General features: G+C 41.9%; 1 protein-coding gene across 1 annotated transcript in view; it reads right to left on the bottom strand.

Moving 5' to 3' along the window:
• LOC145417418 (uncharacterized) overlaps window positions 1-19,076 on the bottom strand; it is a 287,807-nt gene extending 268,731 nt beyond the window's left edge. Inside the window, exons 1-2 of the mRNA XM_080286100.1 lie at window positions 18,981-19,076; window positions 13,986-14,089 (exon numbers count right to left, since the gene is read on the bottom strand). Of these exons, the coding sequence (XP_080142226.1) occupies window positions 13,986-14,089; window positions 18,981-19,076 (200 nt within the window). The remainder of the gene's footprint in view (window positions 1-13,985; window positions 14,090-18,980) is intronic.
• Between the last annotated feature and the right edge of the window lie 976 nt (window positions 19,077-20,052).

Below are 20,052 nucleotides of genomic sequence, written 5' to 3'. Positions count from 1 at the left end.
GGCCTGCATACATAGTTTTTTTTTTTTTTTTTTTTTTTTTTTTTTTTTTTAAACTAATGACCCTAGACTCTAGCACTTATTTTCCACTATTTTTGGCGTGACCGAACGTGCGTGTAATGATTACAGTAATCCCTGTACTATCTGGACACCCACTATCCGGCCTCCCCACTTACCAGACATATTGGGCCCGGGCCTTGGGGGGGGGGGGGCATTCTTTTCAACTGTACTTTGAAATTGACGCACAGCGCCAACCAGCTGTGTTTACGTTCACTGCTTGCTTCCCCCATCCCTCCCGGCCTCCCCAGTTACCACTTAACTACCATCCCAACTAAACGCTCATTCAATGGATGCCACAGGTGCTCGTTTTTGTGAATTAACAGTGAATAAACTGTAATACCTCACCACTAGACCACATGAGAATTTACAGTGTTGTGCAGTGTTATGAAATTAGAATTCAGAGTGCAAATATTAAGCACACAGTGTAACCTGGCGTTTGAAACTGGCATGGTGCAATGAAGAATAGTATGTGCAGTGTTAAACAATTATAACTCATAGTGCAAATGATTAAGTGCAGCACAACACTGGATTACTGTATGTGCTTCAAGAGCACTTTTACCACTACCAGAGCCTTAGAGGAGGCGGGTTAACCTTTGTAACAAATGGCCACGGACGTGTTGTAAGTACCCTATACTATCGATCTATCTATCTATTGCTAGACACCATAATCCTGTAAGGGGTGGCCATTTGACTCTGAGTTATTTGTTTTACAGGGAGGGAAACTAACCCTCCACCAACCCACTTGTTGACACGTAGGGAGCATGTATGGTTTGGTTATGTGGTTACCACCCAGCGTTATAAATGGTTTCTTGGCTTACAGGAAACCATTTGGCTTGTCACTCGCTGTAAAGCCACCTGTAAAGGAAAGAAAAGCAATAAGAAGTGACAGGAAAGATGGGAGAAACAGGAAGAGAGGAGGGCAGGCACAGAAAATGAATGATAAAGGCTAAGGAAGAAGTAGGTAGCATTACATTAAGTGAGTGGATGATGGTTGCCACCACCTACCACAAGTACCTTATACATTGCTAAATATTTTCCATACTCACTTGTAATTCCTCATTCTCTGGTTCCTTTTCATTTAGTTCATACTTTCTGTCCCTTATTTTGTGAATAGGGTCTTAAATAGGAGCAATGCATGTCTGCTAGAGAGTTAGGTAGGCAGTTTTCTGAGTTAGGCTGGGTTAGGGTCCATAAGTACCAGTTCCGGAGGCAGGGTCCCAGTATCTGGACGGACCCACGTTCCGGACATGCCTTTGGCTCTATTATGTTGGGTAATGGAGAGATTACTGTATTTTTTAGAGATACGGTTGCATTCCTCATTCTATTGAATGACTTCAATGTTAAAATGCTTGAATTAAAACACATGGAATGTATAAACCATATTATACCACTGTGGTCAGAATGAAGCTCAACAACACTTAGACAGCAGCCCTCTGTCAAGGAGCTGCGGCAGTCTGTTAGGAACCTGCAAGTCAGATGGTATGTACACACACACACACACACACACACACACATTTGGTAAAAGTGATCATCTGGTTATCAATATGAAGGTGGTGGGAGTAAGGGAAAGAGATGAAAAACAGAGAAAACACATTTGTGGAAAGGCAGACTGCTTCCCTGGGGAACTTTTTCAAAAGTGTAGACTGGAACAAAATGAATGCGATTACAAATGTTGATGAGAAATATGAGTTTCTGATAGATGTATGTAAAACATACACAGCAATGGTATGGAAGAGAGAGTGGTTGAACAATGGGTGCAGAATGGCAAATGAGGCAAGAAAAAGAGCATGGAATAAAGTGAGAAGAAAATATAGTGAAGGGGCTTGGGAGGAATCTATCTATCTATCTACTGCCAGACGCCTCAATCCCAGAAGGGGTGGTCACAAATGAATCGCCTCCATGTCACCCTGTCCAATGCCATATCACTGCCCTGCTCCCAGCTCACATCCCCACTCTCTCATACACCTCTCCACTTCATCCCTTCATCTCATCCTAGGTCTCCCCTTCCTTCTCCCCACCTCCACCTCACTCACATACACTCTCCTCTACAGACTCTCACTCTCCATCCTCCTCACATTGCAAAACCACCTCAATGTCTTTCTCCTAACACGTTCTACTGCATCCACATCCACACCACAATGCTCTTTCACTTCCTCATTTGTCAGTCTGTCTCTCAATGCAACTGCACATGCTCCTCTCAAATAACTCATTTCGACTGTTTTTACTCTTGACTTCTGTCCTTCCAACAAGGTCCAAGCTTCACTTCCATATGTTAGGCTTGGTATCACAATACTGACATGCAGTAACTCTTACTTCTATGATCAATTCCCTGTCCCTTATCACTTCTTTCAAAGAACCAACAACCTTTCTTCCTTGTTGTACCCTTTCAAGCACTTCACTCTCTTAACGTCCATCATTACTCATCACACTACCCAAGTACTTACCATTCATCCATTCATCCATCCATCCATCATCCAACCCTACATTGCCCCATGAGAAGCGTAGGAGTCTGTGGCTAGGAGAGTTGGTCCTTACAGCACTACCATTTTCCATTTCCTCCTAATCTGGCCTCACTGTACATTCAGTGGATTAAATTCTCCTGAAGACCATAACTTTACTCCTCCCTACGTTCATCTTTTGATTCCATTTCTCATATGTTCTCCCAAACTCATTCACCAAGCTTTGCAGTTCCCCTTTGTCATCACTTAACAATATAGTATCATCTGCAAACAACAGTATAGGGAGTTTCCAAACACTGACCTCTCTTATTAGGGTCACTCCAACATCCACTGCCCTACCTTGTACTTACCTCTTTTATAACCCCATCCATATACATACTGAACAACCATGGGGATATCACACATCCACGTTTCAATCCAACATTCACAGAAAAATTCGTTCAGTTCACTATCCACATGCACTGCAGCATTAGCATCCTCATACATACCTTTCACAGCATTCAACAACTTCCCATTTACTCTATATACAGTACTCTAAATACTTTCCACATTCCTTGTCTATCCACCTCGTCATATGCTTTCTCCAGATCCATGAAGACCACATACAACTTCTTTCCCTTCTCTAGAAACTTTTCCATTAAAGACCTAAGAATGAATGTCTGATCTACACAACCTCTTCCTTTCCTAAAACTTCCCAGTTTTTCTCCACCTAATTCCTCCGTTATTTCCCTAACTCTGTCAATAAGTATCATACCATATACTGCACTTTTCCTATTACACTATAAAGATAAATGCCCCTATGATTACCGCACACTTCTTTTTCCCCTTTTCCTTTGTACAGGGAAATAACTATACTGGTACCTTACTTCCAATCCCCTAGAACTCTACCTTCCTCCCAAGCCAATCTGCACATCTTCCATATTCATTCTACTACTATCTCTCACCCATGCTTCACTACTTCACCACACACTCCAATTCCTGGGGCTTTCCCCATTTTGACTTTCTTCACTGCTTCCACTACTGATTTTTTCCTATCATCTCACTGATTTCTTCCTATCATCTACTGATTTTTCCTATCATTCTACTGATTTTTTCCTATCATCTCACCTTTCTCCTTCTCCCAGTCATTCCCAAGCCACTTATACTTGCATTACTTTCAATCTCTATATTTAGCAGTTCCTTAAAGTGTTCTTTCCATCTGCTCACTTTTTCTCCCTTCTCCACTATACCTCATACCAATTAATCTGGCCAGGCATGTATGGCAACACTGTTCCCACCGAGATTCTGATTGGCTGGAGGTGTTTGTTCGATTTCGTTGTTGCTTAAACCGATACTCTCTTTATTATCAGATATGATACTGAGTTTGTCGACAATACAATCATCAAAAGCAATAAGAAATCCGTTATATACTTAACAACAATGAAATCTGCGTAGGAAGATAGAAATATGAGTCAACAAAGTATTATAACAGTCCAAGTCAAGGTCAGCATTCGACCAATTCCTTTAAATCTCCGACACTTCGTAATATAACAGAATATTAAGGAAACCTACTTAATCTAAGGGTTGGTATAACACACATTTAAATTTTAAGATCAGTCCGCACCCTTAAATCGTGCCACAACTCTGAATAATTAAAATTCTGATGAAAAGACGAGTTGTGTGGGGAGGGAGGTTTGAAAAAATTGCAAAAATCAAAGTAGGCTAAAGGAAACTATTTCATTACATCTCCTCTATTATCATAGTAAGGACTGAACTTAAAATTTAAATGTGTGTTACACCAGCGCTTAGATTAAGCAGGTTTCCTTACTTTTCTGTAATTTTATCGAGTGTCGGAGATTTAAAGGAATTGTTCGAATGCTGACCTTGACTTGGACTGTTATAATACTTTGTTGACTCATATCTCTATCTCCCTACGCAAATTTCATTGTTGTTAAGTATATAACGGATTTCTTATTGCTTTTGACGATTGTATTGTCGACAAACTCAGTATCATATCTGATAACAAAGAGAGTATCGGTTTACACAACAACGAAATCGAACAAACACCTCCAGCCAATCAGAATCTCGACGGGAACACTGTTGCCATACATGCCTGCCCAGATTAATTGGTATGAGGTATAGCAATGTACCATTTTTATTTTTCACATTACACACGCTAAAAAGGTCATGCTTTTCTACATATCAAGACACTCTCCGGTCAAGTATATCTCATTTATTTTGAAAAGATTAGCATTGAAGGTTCTGTGGTTAAAGTGTGCAACATTTTTAGGTCACAGTGTCTTCCACCAAGCAAAATATTCATTATGAAATTATGCTCGAGCTTCGTATCATTTATTCACACAAACGCCAGTAGCTTCCACGTGATTGCCAATACATACTGTACAAATCATCAGAAGGTTTTCACATTCTTTGATTTAGTCTTTCCTTTGTGCACAGTATATGGTGTGTGTGTGTGTGTGCATTGCATATATATATACAGTAATCCCGCATATTTCGCGGTAGTTACGTTCTTGTAACCCCCGCGAAAAGTCAATTCCGCGAATACTCTATTAACAATTGAATCTTACACTTGTGTCCACCATGCTGCCCATCACACAGTCCATGTCCATACTGATTGCGAGACAATTCGCCGTCAGACAATTCCCCGTCAAAACATAGACGATTCCCCTTCAGAACAATTCGCACCCTGGACGATTCCCCGCCATTCTATAAATATACTAATCAATACTTTTATCAATATACTTATTAATTAATCAATAGTTTAATAACTATATTTCAAGGGGATCCAGCAAAGTTTATGTTCAGTAGCGTAGGTTCTGGATATTATTTATTAGTTGCTCCTTTAGTCAATAATTAACTTGTTTCTTCTTTGCTGTAGTTGCCTTTGAATTATATTCTAACATCACCCATAGCTATCTTCATTAATGAAGGCGAATTGTTTTGTGTTTGTTGTGACTGCGAATTGTCCCGAAACCTCCATACTCATCCCGAAATACCTTCTTACAAGATTGAAAGCACATACTCCATTATGAAGGAAAAACGTAAACACCGTACTGTAATACACAGTTATCTACACATTTATTCACAAAACAGTACAAAATAAAAAGATGCATCAACTGGTGATAGCACACACTCGCACGGTCGTTTCTTAGCTTGTCCAATAACACAATTTTCTCTGCTAAGGTCATAACTTTTCTTGATCGTTTTGTCACTTTAGAGTTCTTTCTAATTGTATTATTAGCCTTTGGTGAGGCTGGCTTACGTCCTGGGGCCATGTGGAAAGCAAGTGGGAGGCAAGAGGCTCATATCATAGTGCGGTTACAAGAACAACATACACGTGAGGCAGTCAGGCGTGGACTGAGGATTATGCGGGGCAAAGAGCAGTGTTGCCATATCCAAACAACGAAATTATGCTAGGGCAATGAAAAAATTATGCTAGATTGAGCAAATTTGTTCCAAGTATAAAATGAATTATGCTAACTTGAAGCTAAATGATAAAATTCTGTACATATTCGTGCTACATATTAATTATGTATTGTTTACTATGAAAATATTAAAATGAACCTACATACAGTAAGAGGATAAATATCGGTTTTCTGCCCATACTGCTTTTTCCCACGAAACTTACGTTTTTCTGATGGATTTTGATGTGATTCATTCGATTTTGAGCATCATTTCCGTCGGAAATAACCAGATTTTGAGATTGACCCCCCCCATCCCCCTGCAATAATGGGGGAGTTTTGGGGAATCGGCGGTTATAGAGAGGGGGGGAAACAGAAAATGGTCATTTCCGACTGAAATGAAGCTGAAACTCGAATGAATCATACCAAAATCCATCGGAAAAACCTAGGTTTCATGGGTAAAATACAAAGCTCAAACTTATCCTAACCTAACCTAACCGAACCAAACCGAACCTAACCTAACCTAAAACCTAACCAAACCGAACCTAACCTAAAACCTAACCTAACCTAACCTAATCCAACCTAACCTAACCTAACATAATCCAACCCAACCAAGCCCAAACTGAAAGTAACCAACTATTCAAACATCATCTTACCTTATCTCTCTCTCTCTCTCTCCCTCTCTCATTTGTAGCTTTTATAAAATTATTCCAAAAATATTCCATTCCATTCTAAATTATGCTAGAATGATGCTAAAACTTCTAATATGCTAAAAAATATCCCAGACTCGAAAATTTGATCAAAATTATGCTAAAAGAATAAAATTATGCTACATATGGTAACACTGGCAGAGGGGCCGTGGGAAAGGGACAGAGGGTGGCGTGAGTTTACCGCGCTACAATTGGAAGCTGCGGGAATTTCAAATTTTTTGTTTTCTCTATATTCAAGGATATTTTAGTTGAACTTATTAATGCTAAGAAAATCCGCGAGAGGGCAAAACCGTAGACAAAAAATCCGCAAAAAATGCGGGATTACTGTATATATATATATATGTATATGTACAGTATATATATATATATATATATATATATATATATATATATATATATATACAGTACCCTCGCGTCCAACACGGTAATATTGTCATGCACAGGTCCCGTGTTGGACCAAAAACGTGTTGGACAAACAACAGAGCTTATGGGGAAAAATGAATTATGTCAGCAACCCTAGGAAAAGTCACCCTAAATACCTACCATATATCTTTACATATATTGGTACTACTGTAATTATAATAAATGGTGCTGTACTATGAATGATAACTAACCTTTTAGGATAGTGTTGGTGGGCTTGCTGGGAATGGAAGGTGGTATCCGAGGCTGTAGGTAGTCCTACTGGGTCCCCGGAGGATGGCTGCTGGCATCACTAGCAGGTAATGGCTGCTGCTCCTCCTCAACCTCCCTCATAAATCCTGCGAAATCACACTCAGAATCACTAACCTCAACCACAATCATGGAAGGTCCTGCTTCTGCCTGTCCTAGCACTCCACAAGCATTCACTGCTGCCAGGATCTTGTCTTGCTGTTTTATTATGGTCCTCACGCTGGCTTCATTCACGTCATAGGCCTTGGCGATGTCCACTTTCCTCTCCCTTTTCTTCTTCCTCTCGATGATTTCTAGCTTGGTGGCCTGAGGGAGGTGCCGTCGCTTCTTGGGGTTCTCAGAAGGCTTCCTAGGCATCGTGAGCAGGATAAAATGCAGTAGCAAGGGCAGAAAATGCAGCAAGAAAAAAAGCACCTTCCAATGCGAATTATGCAACTGAGTGGCACTGTGGCGGGAGAAATTTAAACAAAACATCTCGTGAGAGCAGAACCATTTTTGACTGGGCGACATCACGATCACGTCACAAAAGCGGGTGGGGGAGGCAACTTGATTAGAAGTTTTGATTGGCTGTCAGCATCACAGGAATGTCCAATATGACCGTGTTGGACCAGAGGTGATCGTGCTAGAGGCGAACTCTGCGGATTTCTCCCACTTCTCGGAGGTCCGTGCGTGTTATGCTAATGCACCCATGTTACAGTAATTAAATTGTATTAAATCGTACTAATTGTTTGCTCTCCGTGCTGGACGTGAATCGTGCTGGACAAACGCGTGTTGGACGTGAGGGGTACTGTATATATATTATATTGCATATATATATATATATATATATACAGTAATCCCTCCACTATCTGATGTAACAGAGCTAAAGGCATGTCCGGAAAGTGGGCTCCAGCCTCCTGGACTTGTACTTATGGACCTTAACCCAACCTAACTCAGAAAAACACCTACTCAACTTCCTACTGGACATGCATAGCACCTATTTAAGACCCAATTCACACCAATAAGGGGCATAAAAGACTTAAATAAATGCAAAAGAACCAGAGAATGAGGTTTTAGAGGTGAGTATATACAATATTAAACATTCTGGGTACTTACAACAAGTCCCTGCCTCCTGGACTGGTACTTATGGACCCTAACCTAGCCTAACTCAGAAAAACACCTTCCTACTGGACATGCATACCACCTAAGACCCTATTCACACCAATAAAGGACATAAAAGAGTGAAATGAGGTTTTAGAGGTAAGTATGGAAAATACAATACAATATGAAACATTCTGGGTACTTACAACAAGTCCCTGGCCATCTCAATGAATAACCCGCCTCCTCTCAGACTCTGACAGTAAAAAGGAGTACCTGAAGCACCTACAGTACACTATACATGAAGTCTTGCACTGAACTTAGTCATTTGCATTCATAATTCTATTTTCTTAACAATGCGCACTCTAGTCTTACTTGCGCTCCATTGTACCTTAATGAAATCAGTGTTGCACTCTACACTAAAGTCTTTGCACTTATAAATCCATTTTCTTAACACTACACACTCTAGTCTAATTTGAACTTCACTGTACATCAATGAAATTAGTGTTGCACTCTGCACTTAAGTCTCTGCACTCAGAATTCCAATTTCTTAACACTGCGCACCGTTTTTTTTCACTGCACGATATTATAAACTCCCGTGTGGCCTAGTGGCGAGTTATTGCTGTTTATTCACTGTCAGACTCAGAGAGTAGCTGATGCAGGTGGCCTAGGGGTGCGCCGCTGGGACGTGGTGATGGACTACCCACTGCAGACGACTCTGAAAAGAGGCACAAACTCACGTCCGGTGGCAACTCCACCGTGCCTGATGTGCTGTGCTGTGGCTCGGAGGATGAGGGCCTGTCTTGGGGAGGCAATGGTGTGGAGCCAGGACTGGGCACATCAGGGGTCACAGGTCTGAAAAAGATGCCAATGGTTGATTGACGCATGGAACGACGATTTAGGCGATAAATGATGCGCTGCCTGAAAGCACGCACTTCCTCCACATGTCCCAAAGGCCCCATCTCCCTGTTGCAGTCCGGGTGTTCCAGGCAGTCGAGAACAAACTCTACATGTTCCCGCAGTGTGCTCAGCTTGGGGATGGCTGGAGTAGTGTCACGCTGAGAGGAGTCCGCATCATCGTCGCCATCCTCATCGGAATCTTCAAGCTGGGTACTGACACCTGCAACTGAACATACGATCTCGATATCAGACATGGTCTGATACCCAGGATCGCCCTCGTCGTCATCCAACCATTTACACACTTCATCCACACCAACATCGTCTCTATGCGCACATATACGTGCATGGAAGTCATCCACGTCAAACCTAGGAAATCGTGCTCCGCATCCGTTCCGAGAAGCAGACGAGACTAACCATTTTCTAGAGTCTTGACAGGGACTTCCTTCCATGCACTGGCCCAGTTGTAGATTCCAGACCTGATGTTGTAGCAGCAAATGTTTTCCAAAGTCTGCTGGCCCCGCGTGTCCCATCCCTTCCTGCGCCCGTCCTCATCCTCGAGAACAACCATCACCTCGTCCAGGAACATCCTTTGGTACAGCCTCTTCGTTGCCAAGATCACTCCTTGGTCCATTGGTTGGATGAGAGCAGTCGTATTAGGTGGCATAAACATGCACCTAATGAAGCCATTCTCAGCCACCAAGTCCTTGTCACACAGGAAGACAGGTGCATTATCCAAGAGAAGGAGGGCCTTCACCTGGTCGTGCGGGATTCCCAGTTTCTCCATCTGGTATTGGATGACCTCCTTGACGAAAAGGCGGTAGAAACAGTCTTTGAAGATCTGGGCAGTGAACCATGCCTTCACAAAATGGTACCAAATGACAGGAAGGACATCCATCACCCCAAGAAGACACCGAGGCTGCTTTGCACGGCCAACAATAGTGGGCTTGAGCCAGTGCATGCCGTTAGCATTGGCACAACACAAAGCAGATATCAGGTGCTTGCAAAGATTGCAGCCAGGTACACGGTTCTCTGTCTCCTTTGCTAGAGTGTTCGTTGGCAGCGAGCGATAGAATGGACCAGTTTCGTCAGAGTTGTAGACTTGACCGAGAGTGAGGCCCTCCCTGTCAGTCAAACCCTTCACCTTGTGCCGAAACTCCTCTACTGCCTCCTTGTCAGCATCCAAAGCTTCGCCATGGGCCTTACAGTTCGTAAGGCCATGCCGTAACTTGAACGCGAAGAGCCAACCCTCGGATGCCTTGAAGTCTGGGGCGCTGTGAAGCCTTCAGCTTCATGCCACACACCAGTACACCAGCAGCACGTTGTTGTCGATACCAAATCAATGTTGAGCGGTCGACTGCAGCATACCAGGGAGTAAACCTCATCTTCTTCTCCACGTTGCGTTTGTTCTTTGACAAGAAGTCAGCCATGTACTGCACGAGTTTGTCACAGGATCTCTTGATATCAAACAAAGAAGATTGGGCCAGGTTGAATTCAAGGAGTATGCAAGAGGTTGACCGTCCTGCGTCCACCTTGTCCAATATCTCCCTCTTCTTCTCCAGAGACAAAACCACTCTCTTCCTCTTCTCAGGAGGCAGGGCCATCATCACACACACTAACAAGAGGCAAGAGAGCAGCAGGAGAGCCTGCAGCAAGTAGGGCACCACCACAAAAGTGAGCACGTGGGCGGCCACGATGATGAGCGTGCACACACAACGAGACGGGCGGTAAGTAGGGAGGATGCAGGGGCGCTCTAGTAGATGGCGGCAGAACTACGCACCAAAACACAGCTGGTCCGCGCCGCGTGCGCAGAGTTCAAATTATGGGGGGGGGGGGAATATCCCCCCCCCCGATTTTTTGCGATCTTGGGACAATTTTGGGAATATTAAATCCCGTGACAAAAATGTCCGGTAAGTGGGGTGTCTGGAAAGTGGGCATCCGGATAGTACAGGGTTTACTGTGTATGTATACATACTGTATATATATACAGTATACACAGTAATCCCTCTACTATCCGATGTAATAGAGTCAAAGGCATGTCCGGAAAGTGGTCCCGTCCGGAAAGAGGGCCTCTGACTGCTGGACTGGTACTTATGACCCTAACCCAGCCTAACTCTGAAAGCCACCTAAATAACTCCCTACTGGACATGCATAGCACTTATTTAAACTTATTTAAGACCCTATTCACACCAATACTGGACATAAAGCATGAAGTAAATGAAAAGGAACCAGAGAATGAGGAATCAAAAGTGAGTATGGAAAATACTTAGGCCTAGCAGTGTTGGATACTGTACTTACAGCATGTTTGTGGCTGCCGCCTCTAACTCTCTAAGTCTCTGGTAGTTGTGAAAATGCTCTTGATGCAAGTACAGTAATCCAGTGTTGTGCTACACTTAATTCTTTGCACTGTGAGTTATAATTGTTTAACACTGCACATTCTTCTTAATTGAACCACGCCAGTTTCAACCACCACTTTGCACTCCACACTCACTCCACATTTAATCCTTTGCACTCTAAATTCTAATTTCTAAACATTGCACAACACTGTAAATTCCCATGTGGTCTAGTGGCGAGGTATTGCAGTTTATTTGCTGTTTATTCATAAAAAATGAGCACGTGCAGCATTCATTACGATGGACGTCTTCCCTGACCGAAGGTTAGGCAGTAACTGGGGACAGGACTGTCAGATCTGAACTCGGCCATATTACCAAACTCCTCAATTTTCATTATCAAATTTAAATTCTCATTACCAAATTCTTAAAGGAAACATTTATTCTTCACTAATTATATGAACAAATGGAAATAATCACTCTCCGTATAATCAGCAGAATGTTTATTTTTGCGCTATGTATGCTACCAGATTCATCAAAGAAAGCACACAGTCCACCATCTCCATTTTCTATATCTTCATTCATCCATTCATCATCTATCATCCAATCCTACATTGCCCCAAGAGGAGCGTAGGAGCCCAGGGCTAGGCAGTTGGTCTCGACATTTAAGATGAGAGTGACCACCCTCACTCATCCCCGAGTGGCATTACATGAGCAATCAACCCCAACCACCCCTTGGATATAAACCTTCACCGGCTCAATCCGACTGAAGAGCAATAATTACCCACTAAACCACCAGGTACCAAAATCTGGTTATATGGTTACCACCTAGCATAATAAATGGTTTCCTGGTGTACAGGAAACAATTTAGCTTGTCACTCAGTATAGAGTCACCCACAGGCAGAAGGAAAAGGAAAGAATGAAGGAAAGAAAGACAGAAGAGGGAGTGTAAAGTCACCAGTAGGCAGAAGGACAAGGAAAGAATGAAGGATAGAGAGACAGAAGAGGATGGAAGGAAAGAAGGATGGAAGAGAGGAAAGGACAGACACCCGAGTGCAGCAATACATCGAGTGAGTGGATGGTGAGCGCCCCCACCTATATGAAAAATCTGTTTGGTAATGGATCATGCTGATTCACTACCAAACGAACTTTTCAGTACCAAATTGGCCCACATTTGGTAATGAAAAACACCAAATGGCAACCATGACTGGGGAGGGAGGAAGGGGAAGCATCGACAAGTGGTGGTGTGGGGGACTCAACAGTGGTGGCGGGGAGCAGTGAGGGGGCAGGTTGTAACTTATCACTGCTCTCAGCCTTGGAACTCATCTTCAAGCCCCATCAAGCAGTTCAGCCTGTGTCAGTGTTAGTTAATTCTTTGTTCAGTAATATATTATATCTCTGATTAACTGCATGTCATTTATAGTAGGGGTATTGTGTCATTAATGGGTAGTTTAGGGGGAATGAGGTGGCTGACCCCAGAACCAATTACCACTTACAATGTGTAAAGTATACGCATGAATTTCACGAGTTTGACTTTCGCGCCGCAATTGTGGTACCAATTAGGTGTGAAAATAGTGACTGTACTGTATTATGCATTAACTTGGGTTTGTATGTGAAACAGGGAGGTTTTAAATGTCAAGGTTGGCCAGAATCGTGCTAATTTTCTCCATAAGAAGTTCACTTTAAATTTCGACGTTTTAAATTTCGCACGGGGGTCGGAGAAACAACCTCCAATGAAATTCAAGATTAAACTGTAAGTAGTTAGTTGCCTGCTTATGGCTCTGCTCATTTCCATCAATGCATCTCATTCTTACTTTTACTAAATAATATTCTTAGTGCCTGCAATTAAATGAGTATTCAGTGTAGATGAGACAGGCTTATAGTGGAATATATATAAAGGAAACATATTTGTTTGTGGCCACCCCGTACAGGATTGAGGAATCTGGCAATAGAGAGAGAGAAAGATAGATGCTGTAATAAGTACTGTATATGGTGGCTGAATACGATAAAGGGACTCTTCACATACAGTCCAGTCCTATTTACAACATAAATGTGAAGCTCTATTTCATAATTTTTTATGGCCTCTGGCTCAACTGGAAATAAATTCAATGGACAGCATTAGTTTGGTGACTTCTACTGGTCTTACTGAGGTCATGCTGAAAGCCTGTTTCTTATGAAAGGAGTGGCATTACAACAAGGGCAGTGTGAGCTGCCCATATTGTTTTGTGTTGATACTGAAGCATAGAGGGCTGATGGCCAATTAACTGCAACATGTATAGCAATGGACACAAGCATTCATATTACAAAATATAATTACAGCACAGTTCAGATAAACAATCTGAAGTATGAGGAAACTACATGAAGAGTCAATATGAGAGAACTTACTGTGTCAAATAGCGATAGGACTTGATCCTTACAGTTAACTTCTGTGATGCACATCCTTCCACCAAACTCTCAAGTGTGGACTCCTTCATCTCGTACTGTCTATGCTGAAACCAAATTAAGTGATTAATAGTCAATGAGACTAATTATAAAACATGCTGTACAGTCTAAACATCAATCTAAATTACATCATTACTTCCACCAATTTTCTTCTTCTTCTTCTTCTTCTGACAAAACAAAGCTTTATCAGTGAGGAGCAACATCCATGATTTTCATATTTCTAAATACTGTACAGTATATGATCCTTCCTCCTAACAATGGACTGGCGATGGTCATGTACAAGTTACCTAAAGTAATAAAATTGTCACTCATAATCATCGAAATATCATTCACTTATCTCTCCGATTTAATATTTATGAAACAAAAAAAAGGTCAATCAAAGTTGGAGACTATCATACCTTGTGCAAAACATGCACCCTCGCTGTGACGTCACAACCCGTACCAAGGCCACAGCTGACCGCCAATTATAACTATGTCTGGGAATCATACTTCAGTACAGGTTAGGTTTCTGTGATATTCAGCTGTTATTATCATGACAGGCATGTAAGACTTAGTGTGATAGCTCTCTTAAAGGTGAAGTATGCTATGTTTGTGCTTAAGTTAAGAGTTTTGTTGGTTTTACATTGGCAAACCTGTAGGACAACTTGGTAGCACCAAAATTAGATGTGATAAAGTTGTTATGAAGTGATCAATGAACTGCATCAGTATAAGCATTGCTAAGTCCTGACTCCACGGGCAGATAGCCCAAAAATTGGGCAGTTATACACAGGGGAGATGTCACAAAGACTGAAATATTCCAATGTTTTTTTCCCTCCTACATAAGCCTGACTGTGGACAACTAGACCTCTGTGGAACTTTCTGGTTAGCTATCTGATTTCTTTGTCTTATGTACTGGTGATGTTTGAACATCTTTTTTGTAACAGCCAGTCTAATCTGGAGAATAAGATTTTCAAATCCCTAACAATGGCTTAAGCCAAAGTCAGGGTTGGTTTTGCTTGACAAGTGTGTTAGGTTAGGTTAAGCTGTATATGTTTGGCTATTATAATTTTTATCACCATACAGGTTCATACACACCTATTTACATGAAATCTGGTCAAATATTTTAGTTTCATTTGACTATTAAAAATTCAGGATTCAAAGCACAAATCTGCTAAAGTTTGCAGAAGCTTTTCACCTCTACTTTGATAACTTGCCTTGACAGACTTCTAGCTATCTATTACTAGATGCCTTATTCCCATAACGGGTGGCCACAAACAAATCACCTCCATGTTGCTGTCCCCTGCCATTTCACTGCCCTGCTCCCAGCTCACACACACCCTCTCTCATATACCTCTCCACTCCATCCCTCCATCTCATCCTTGGCCTCCCCCTCCCTCTCCCCCCTTCCACTTTACTCACATACATGCTCCTCATCAGTCTCTCACTCTCCATCCTTTCCACATGGCCAAACTACCTCAATGTGTTTTTCCTTATGCTTTATATCGCATCCACATCCACATCACAACACTCCCTCATTTGTCAGTCTCTCTCTCCATATGACTCCACATGCTCCTTTTAAATAACTCACTTCCACTCCTCTCACTCTTGACCAACAAGGCCCAAGTTTCACTTCCATATGTTAAAATTGTGTCAATAGTGTCATGCAGTAACTTTTTCATTTCCAACCTCACTTCCCTGTTTCTTAGAACTGCTTTCAAAGAATCGGCAACCTTTCTCCCTTGCTGCACCCTTTCAAGCACTTCACCCTCTAAACTTCCATCCTTACTCACCATACTACCCAAGTACTTAAATGCACTCACATTTTCCATTTCCTCCTCATCCAACCTCATTGTACATTCTGTGACTTCACCTCTCTCGAAGACCGTAACTTTACTCTTCCCTAAATTCACTTTTAGATTCTGTTTGTTACACACTCTCCCAACTCATTCACCACGCCTTGCAGCTTCTCTTCGTCTTCGCTTCACAACACAGTATCATCTGCAAACAACAGTACAGGGAGTTTCCACACACGGCCTTCTCTCATTAGGGCCACTCCAACATCCACTTCCCTGCCTTGTATCTCATTTATAACACCATCCATATACAGACTGAACAACCATGGAGACATGACACATCCCTTTTTCAATCCAACCTTCAAATAAAAATATTCACTCAGTTCATTATCCACACACACTGCAGCATTAGCACCCCCATACATACTCTTCACGGCATTCAGCAACTTCACATTTACTCCATACATTCCTCATATTAAATGTCAGGACCAACCTGCCTAACCTCGGGTTCCTAACGCTCCTCATGGAACAACATACAGGAGGATTGGATGGTGGATGGATTGACAGACTTTCCACAATCCTTGTCTATTCACCCTGTCATATGCTTTCTCCATATCCATGAAAGCTACATACAACTTCTTTCCCTTCTCTAGAAACTTTTCCACTAAAGACATAATGAATATCTGATCTACACAACCACTTACCTTCCTAAAACCTTCCTGCTCTTCTCCAACTAACTCCTGTTATTTCCCTAACTCTTTCGATCAGTATCCTATCACATACTATTCCATTTACAATAAGGAGACAAATGTCCCTATGATTACCACACACTTCTTTTTCCCTTTTTCCTCTGTACAGGAGAATTATAATACCTGACTTCCAATCCTCCGGGATTTTACCGTCCTCCCAAGCCAATCTCCACATTTTCCACATGCATTCTACTACCCCATGCTTCAGCATTTCACCACACACTCCATCAATTCCTGGTGCTTTCCCCATCTAGACTTTCTTCATTGCTTCCACTACTTCCATCCTACCTTTTATTTTCTTTTAAATGTGAGGAAGAAGGAACCAAAGGCTGTGAGCCCGCAATTATTGTCCCTTCCAAGAGAAAAACAAAATACGAGAGAGAGCCAAATTAAAGATCCGATCATTTTGAGATGCCTGGACACACTGCGTTTGAAAGACTGGAGATCACAGGAAGCAGGAAATACAGAGGGAGGCAGTTCCAGAGTTGACCTGTTGCATAAATGAAGGACTGGGAGTAATGGTTAACTCTTGCATTAGAGAGTTGGACAGAAAAAGGATGAGTGTTTGCTGCTAGACGGGTGCTATGAGCCCGTCATAGAGGTGAAGGCATGCAGACAGTTCAGAGGAGCAGTGACCATTGAAGTAAGAACAGAAAAGAGATAAAGATGCAACAGTGCGACAAAGAGACAGAGGTTGAAGGGAGTCAGTAAGAGGAGGAGAGTTAATGAGACAAAAAGCCTTTGATTCCACCCTATTGAGAAGAGCTGTATGTGGGGAGCCTCCCCAGACATGAGAGTTGTACTCCACACAGGGGCGGATAAAACTCCTGTATAGAGTCAACAATTGTGCAGGGGTAAAGAAGGAACGGATTCGGTTTAGCACACCTAATCTCTTGGAAGTAGATTTTACAAGTGATGTAATATGATCTTTCCAGGATAAGTCCCAAGCAAATGAAATCCCAAGCATGTTCAAGGATGATGCAGGATTAAGCTGAATATTATTAAACATTAGTGGATATACCTGTGGAAGATTTTGTCGGGTTGATAGGTGCAAAAACTGAGTCTTTGATGCATTAAAAACAACCAGATTATTTTTACCTCAGTCAGACATATGAGCCAAGTCAGACATTAGGTGTGCCACAGCCTCATCCCTTGTTTGCTGAAGTAACTGCTGAGATGGACATTGCGAGAACCAAATGGAAAGGTGAAGGGTGGAGTCATCAGAGTATGAGTGGATTGGGTTAAATCTACAGCTTAGAAGGTCATTGATAAATAAAAGGAAGAGAGTTGGTGATAGAACAGAGCCCTGAGGAACACCACCGTTGATAGATCTAGGAGAAGAACGATGGCCGTCTACAACAGCAGCTACAGAACGACCAGAAAGGAAGCTAGAGATGAAGGCACAGATAGAAGGATAGAAACCATTAGAGGGCAGTTTGGAAATTAAAGATTTATGCCAGACACGATCGAAAGCCAAATGTAGAGCTACCCTAAAAACAGAGTACCCTTACACTTAAGTAATTTCATAAGTAAAATATGTTTTCGGGTGTTTTACTTTGTGTCAAAATTAAAAAGATATTACGCACTGGCTACTTTTTCACAGCCTACCCCACATCAGAGCTAGGTGACAAACAAACCTAGTGGCACACTTCTGACACAGGGTCTGGTGAAGTGACTAATTGTGACCAATGCTGCATTCATTACTATCTCCTGTATATTTTTATAGCCAGACACCATAATTCCATAAGGGGTGGCCATTTGCCTCTCAGTTGTTTTACAGGAGGAGGCAATAGCCCTCCACCAATCCACATGTTGACACGTATGGAACATGTATGGGTTGGTCATGTGGTTATCATCCAGCGTTGCAAATGATATCTGACTTACAGAAAACCATTAGGCTTGTCACTCAACGTAAAGCCATCTGAAAAGGAAACGAGTTGTAAAAGTGACACGACAGATTGGAGAAATAAGGGAGGTGGGCAGACACAGAAAAATACTAAAGGTGAAGGAAGAAGTAGGCAGAACTATAGTACTAAACGGTGATATTTATCTTAATGTGAAAGATACACATATACTGATAAATTGTCAGGTATGTTGTGCTTTGTGTGTTTTGGTTTAACAAAATGAGTGAATCGTGTGGTGACTCAAAGACAGGGTGGAACACTATAATCCTACGATGAAAAATGAAGCTTTGTATCACAGTAGCAAGAAATGAAAGTATAGTATCAGTTTGGGCACAATGGCCCTCCATCATCCAATCTTGTACTGACTCCTTATGATATCAAGGCATGGGGCTACGCTACTCAGGCTAGATACCTAATGCAAAGGAATCAGTCACTCACTCTCAAAATGAATTACATGAGCAATGAACTCTAATAATTCCCTGAACCCTAATGGGCCTCATTCGGCTGACATGCCTTGATGGTTTGTAAGGCTTGCGATGTTTTTGATGTACTCTTGTCAAGCTTGCACAAGACTTTGATGTTGGCCCTCTGTTCAAACTGAGATATCATGATTGACACACATTCACTTCAGCAGCACTGCCAGTAAAATAGCATAAATTATGATTTTTGTGATTCTGCCTTCTGTACACCCACGAACCAAAGTTCTGACACCCCCCTGGCTGGTAGGGAGTCGATGCCAAGCTGATGCAAAGTTGACCGATCGAACAGACTGGCGTAGCAAATTGGTAACGGGTTTATATCTCACATTTTACAGATATAAGGCCCGCAAGCAAAGAAGACGAGTACTACATGGAATATTTTTCAAAACTTCAGCTTATTATGTGTCCGCATAATATAAGCATATATGCAGTTAGGGTAACATATTACCAAAATATCTGAAAAATACGATTAGGATTCAACACACGTGGTTTATACGAGGGGCATTCAAAAAGTTTTGGCAACAGGGTAATAAAAGCAAAATTAATAGAGATACACATTTATTGAAGTTCACACTCCTTCAACATACTCTCCTCAAAGGTATACACACTTCTGGAGCCGTGTCATCCACTTAACAAAGCACTCCGAGTACTCAGACCTGGCACTGTGTGACTTTTGGCTATTCCCTAAGTTGTCAGAAAAACTTGCTTGGATCCATTTTCGAAGGGAACAGGACCTTGCCAGGAGGATAAATTCAGAACTGAAGAGTATACCTGTTTCTGAGTACTCGGAGTGCTTTATTAAGTGGATGACATGGCTCCAGAAGTGCGTAAACCTTTGAGGAGAGTATGTTGACGGAGTGTGAACTTCAATAAATGTGTATCTCTATTAATTTTGCTTTTATTACCCTGCTGCCAAAACTTTTTGAGCACCCCTCACATTACATGTTAGGATCGACATAATGTGTTGGTCGAGCTAGAAATACAGTAAGTCCTCATATTTGGACACATTTTACTTCAACATCTTGTTTTTTGTGCAAGAAAAAAGCTTCCGAGTTGTCTCACAATTCGCGAATTTCCCCACAATTCGATGCTCCCAGCTGACAGCC

Source organism: Coenobita brevimanus, chromosome 110, assembly GCF_032717465.1.
Source record: "Coenobita brevimanus isolate Jiangsu-jjx chromosome 110, ASM3271746v2, whole genome shotgun sequence".
Taxonomy (NCBI): Eukaryota; Metazoa; Arthropoda; class Malacostraca; order Decapoda; family Coenobitidae; genus Coenobita; species Coenobita brevimanus.
Note: the sequence above shows the minus strand (reverse complement) of the source record. Positions and strands in the feature narration are given on the sequence as shown.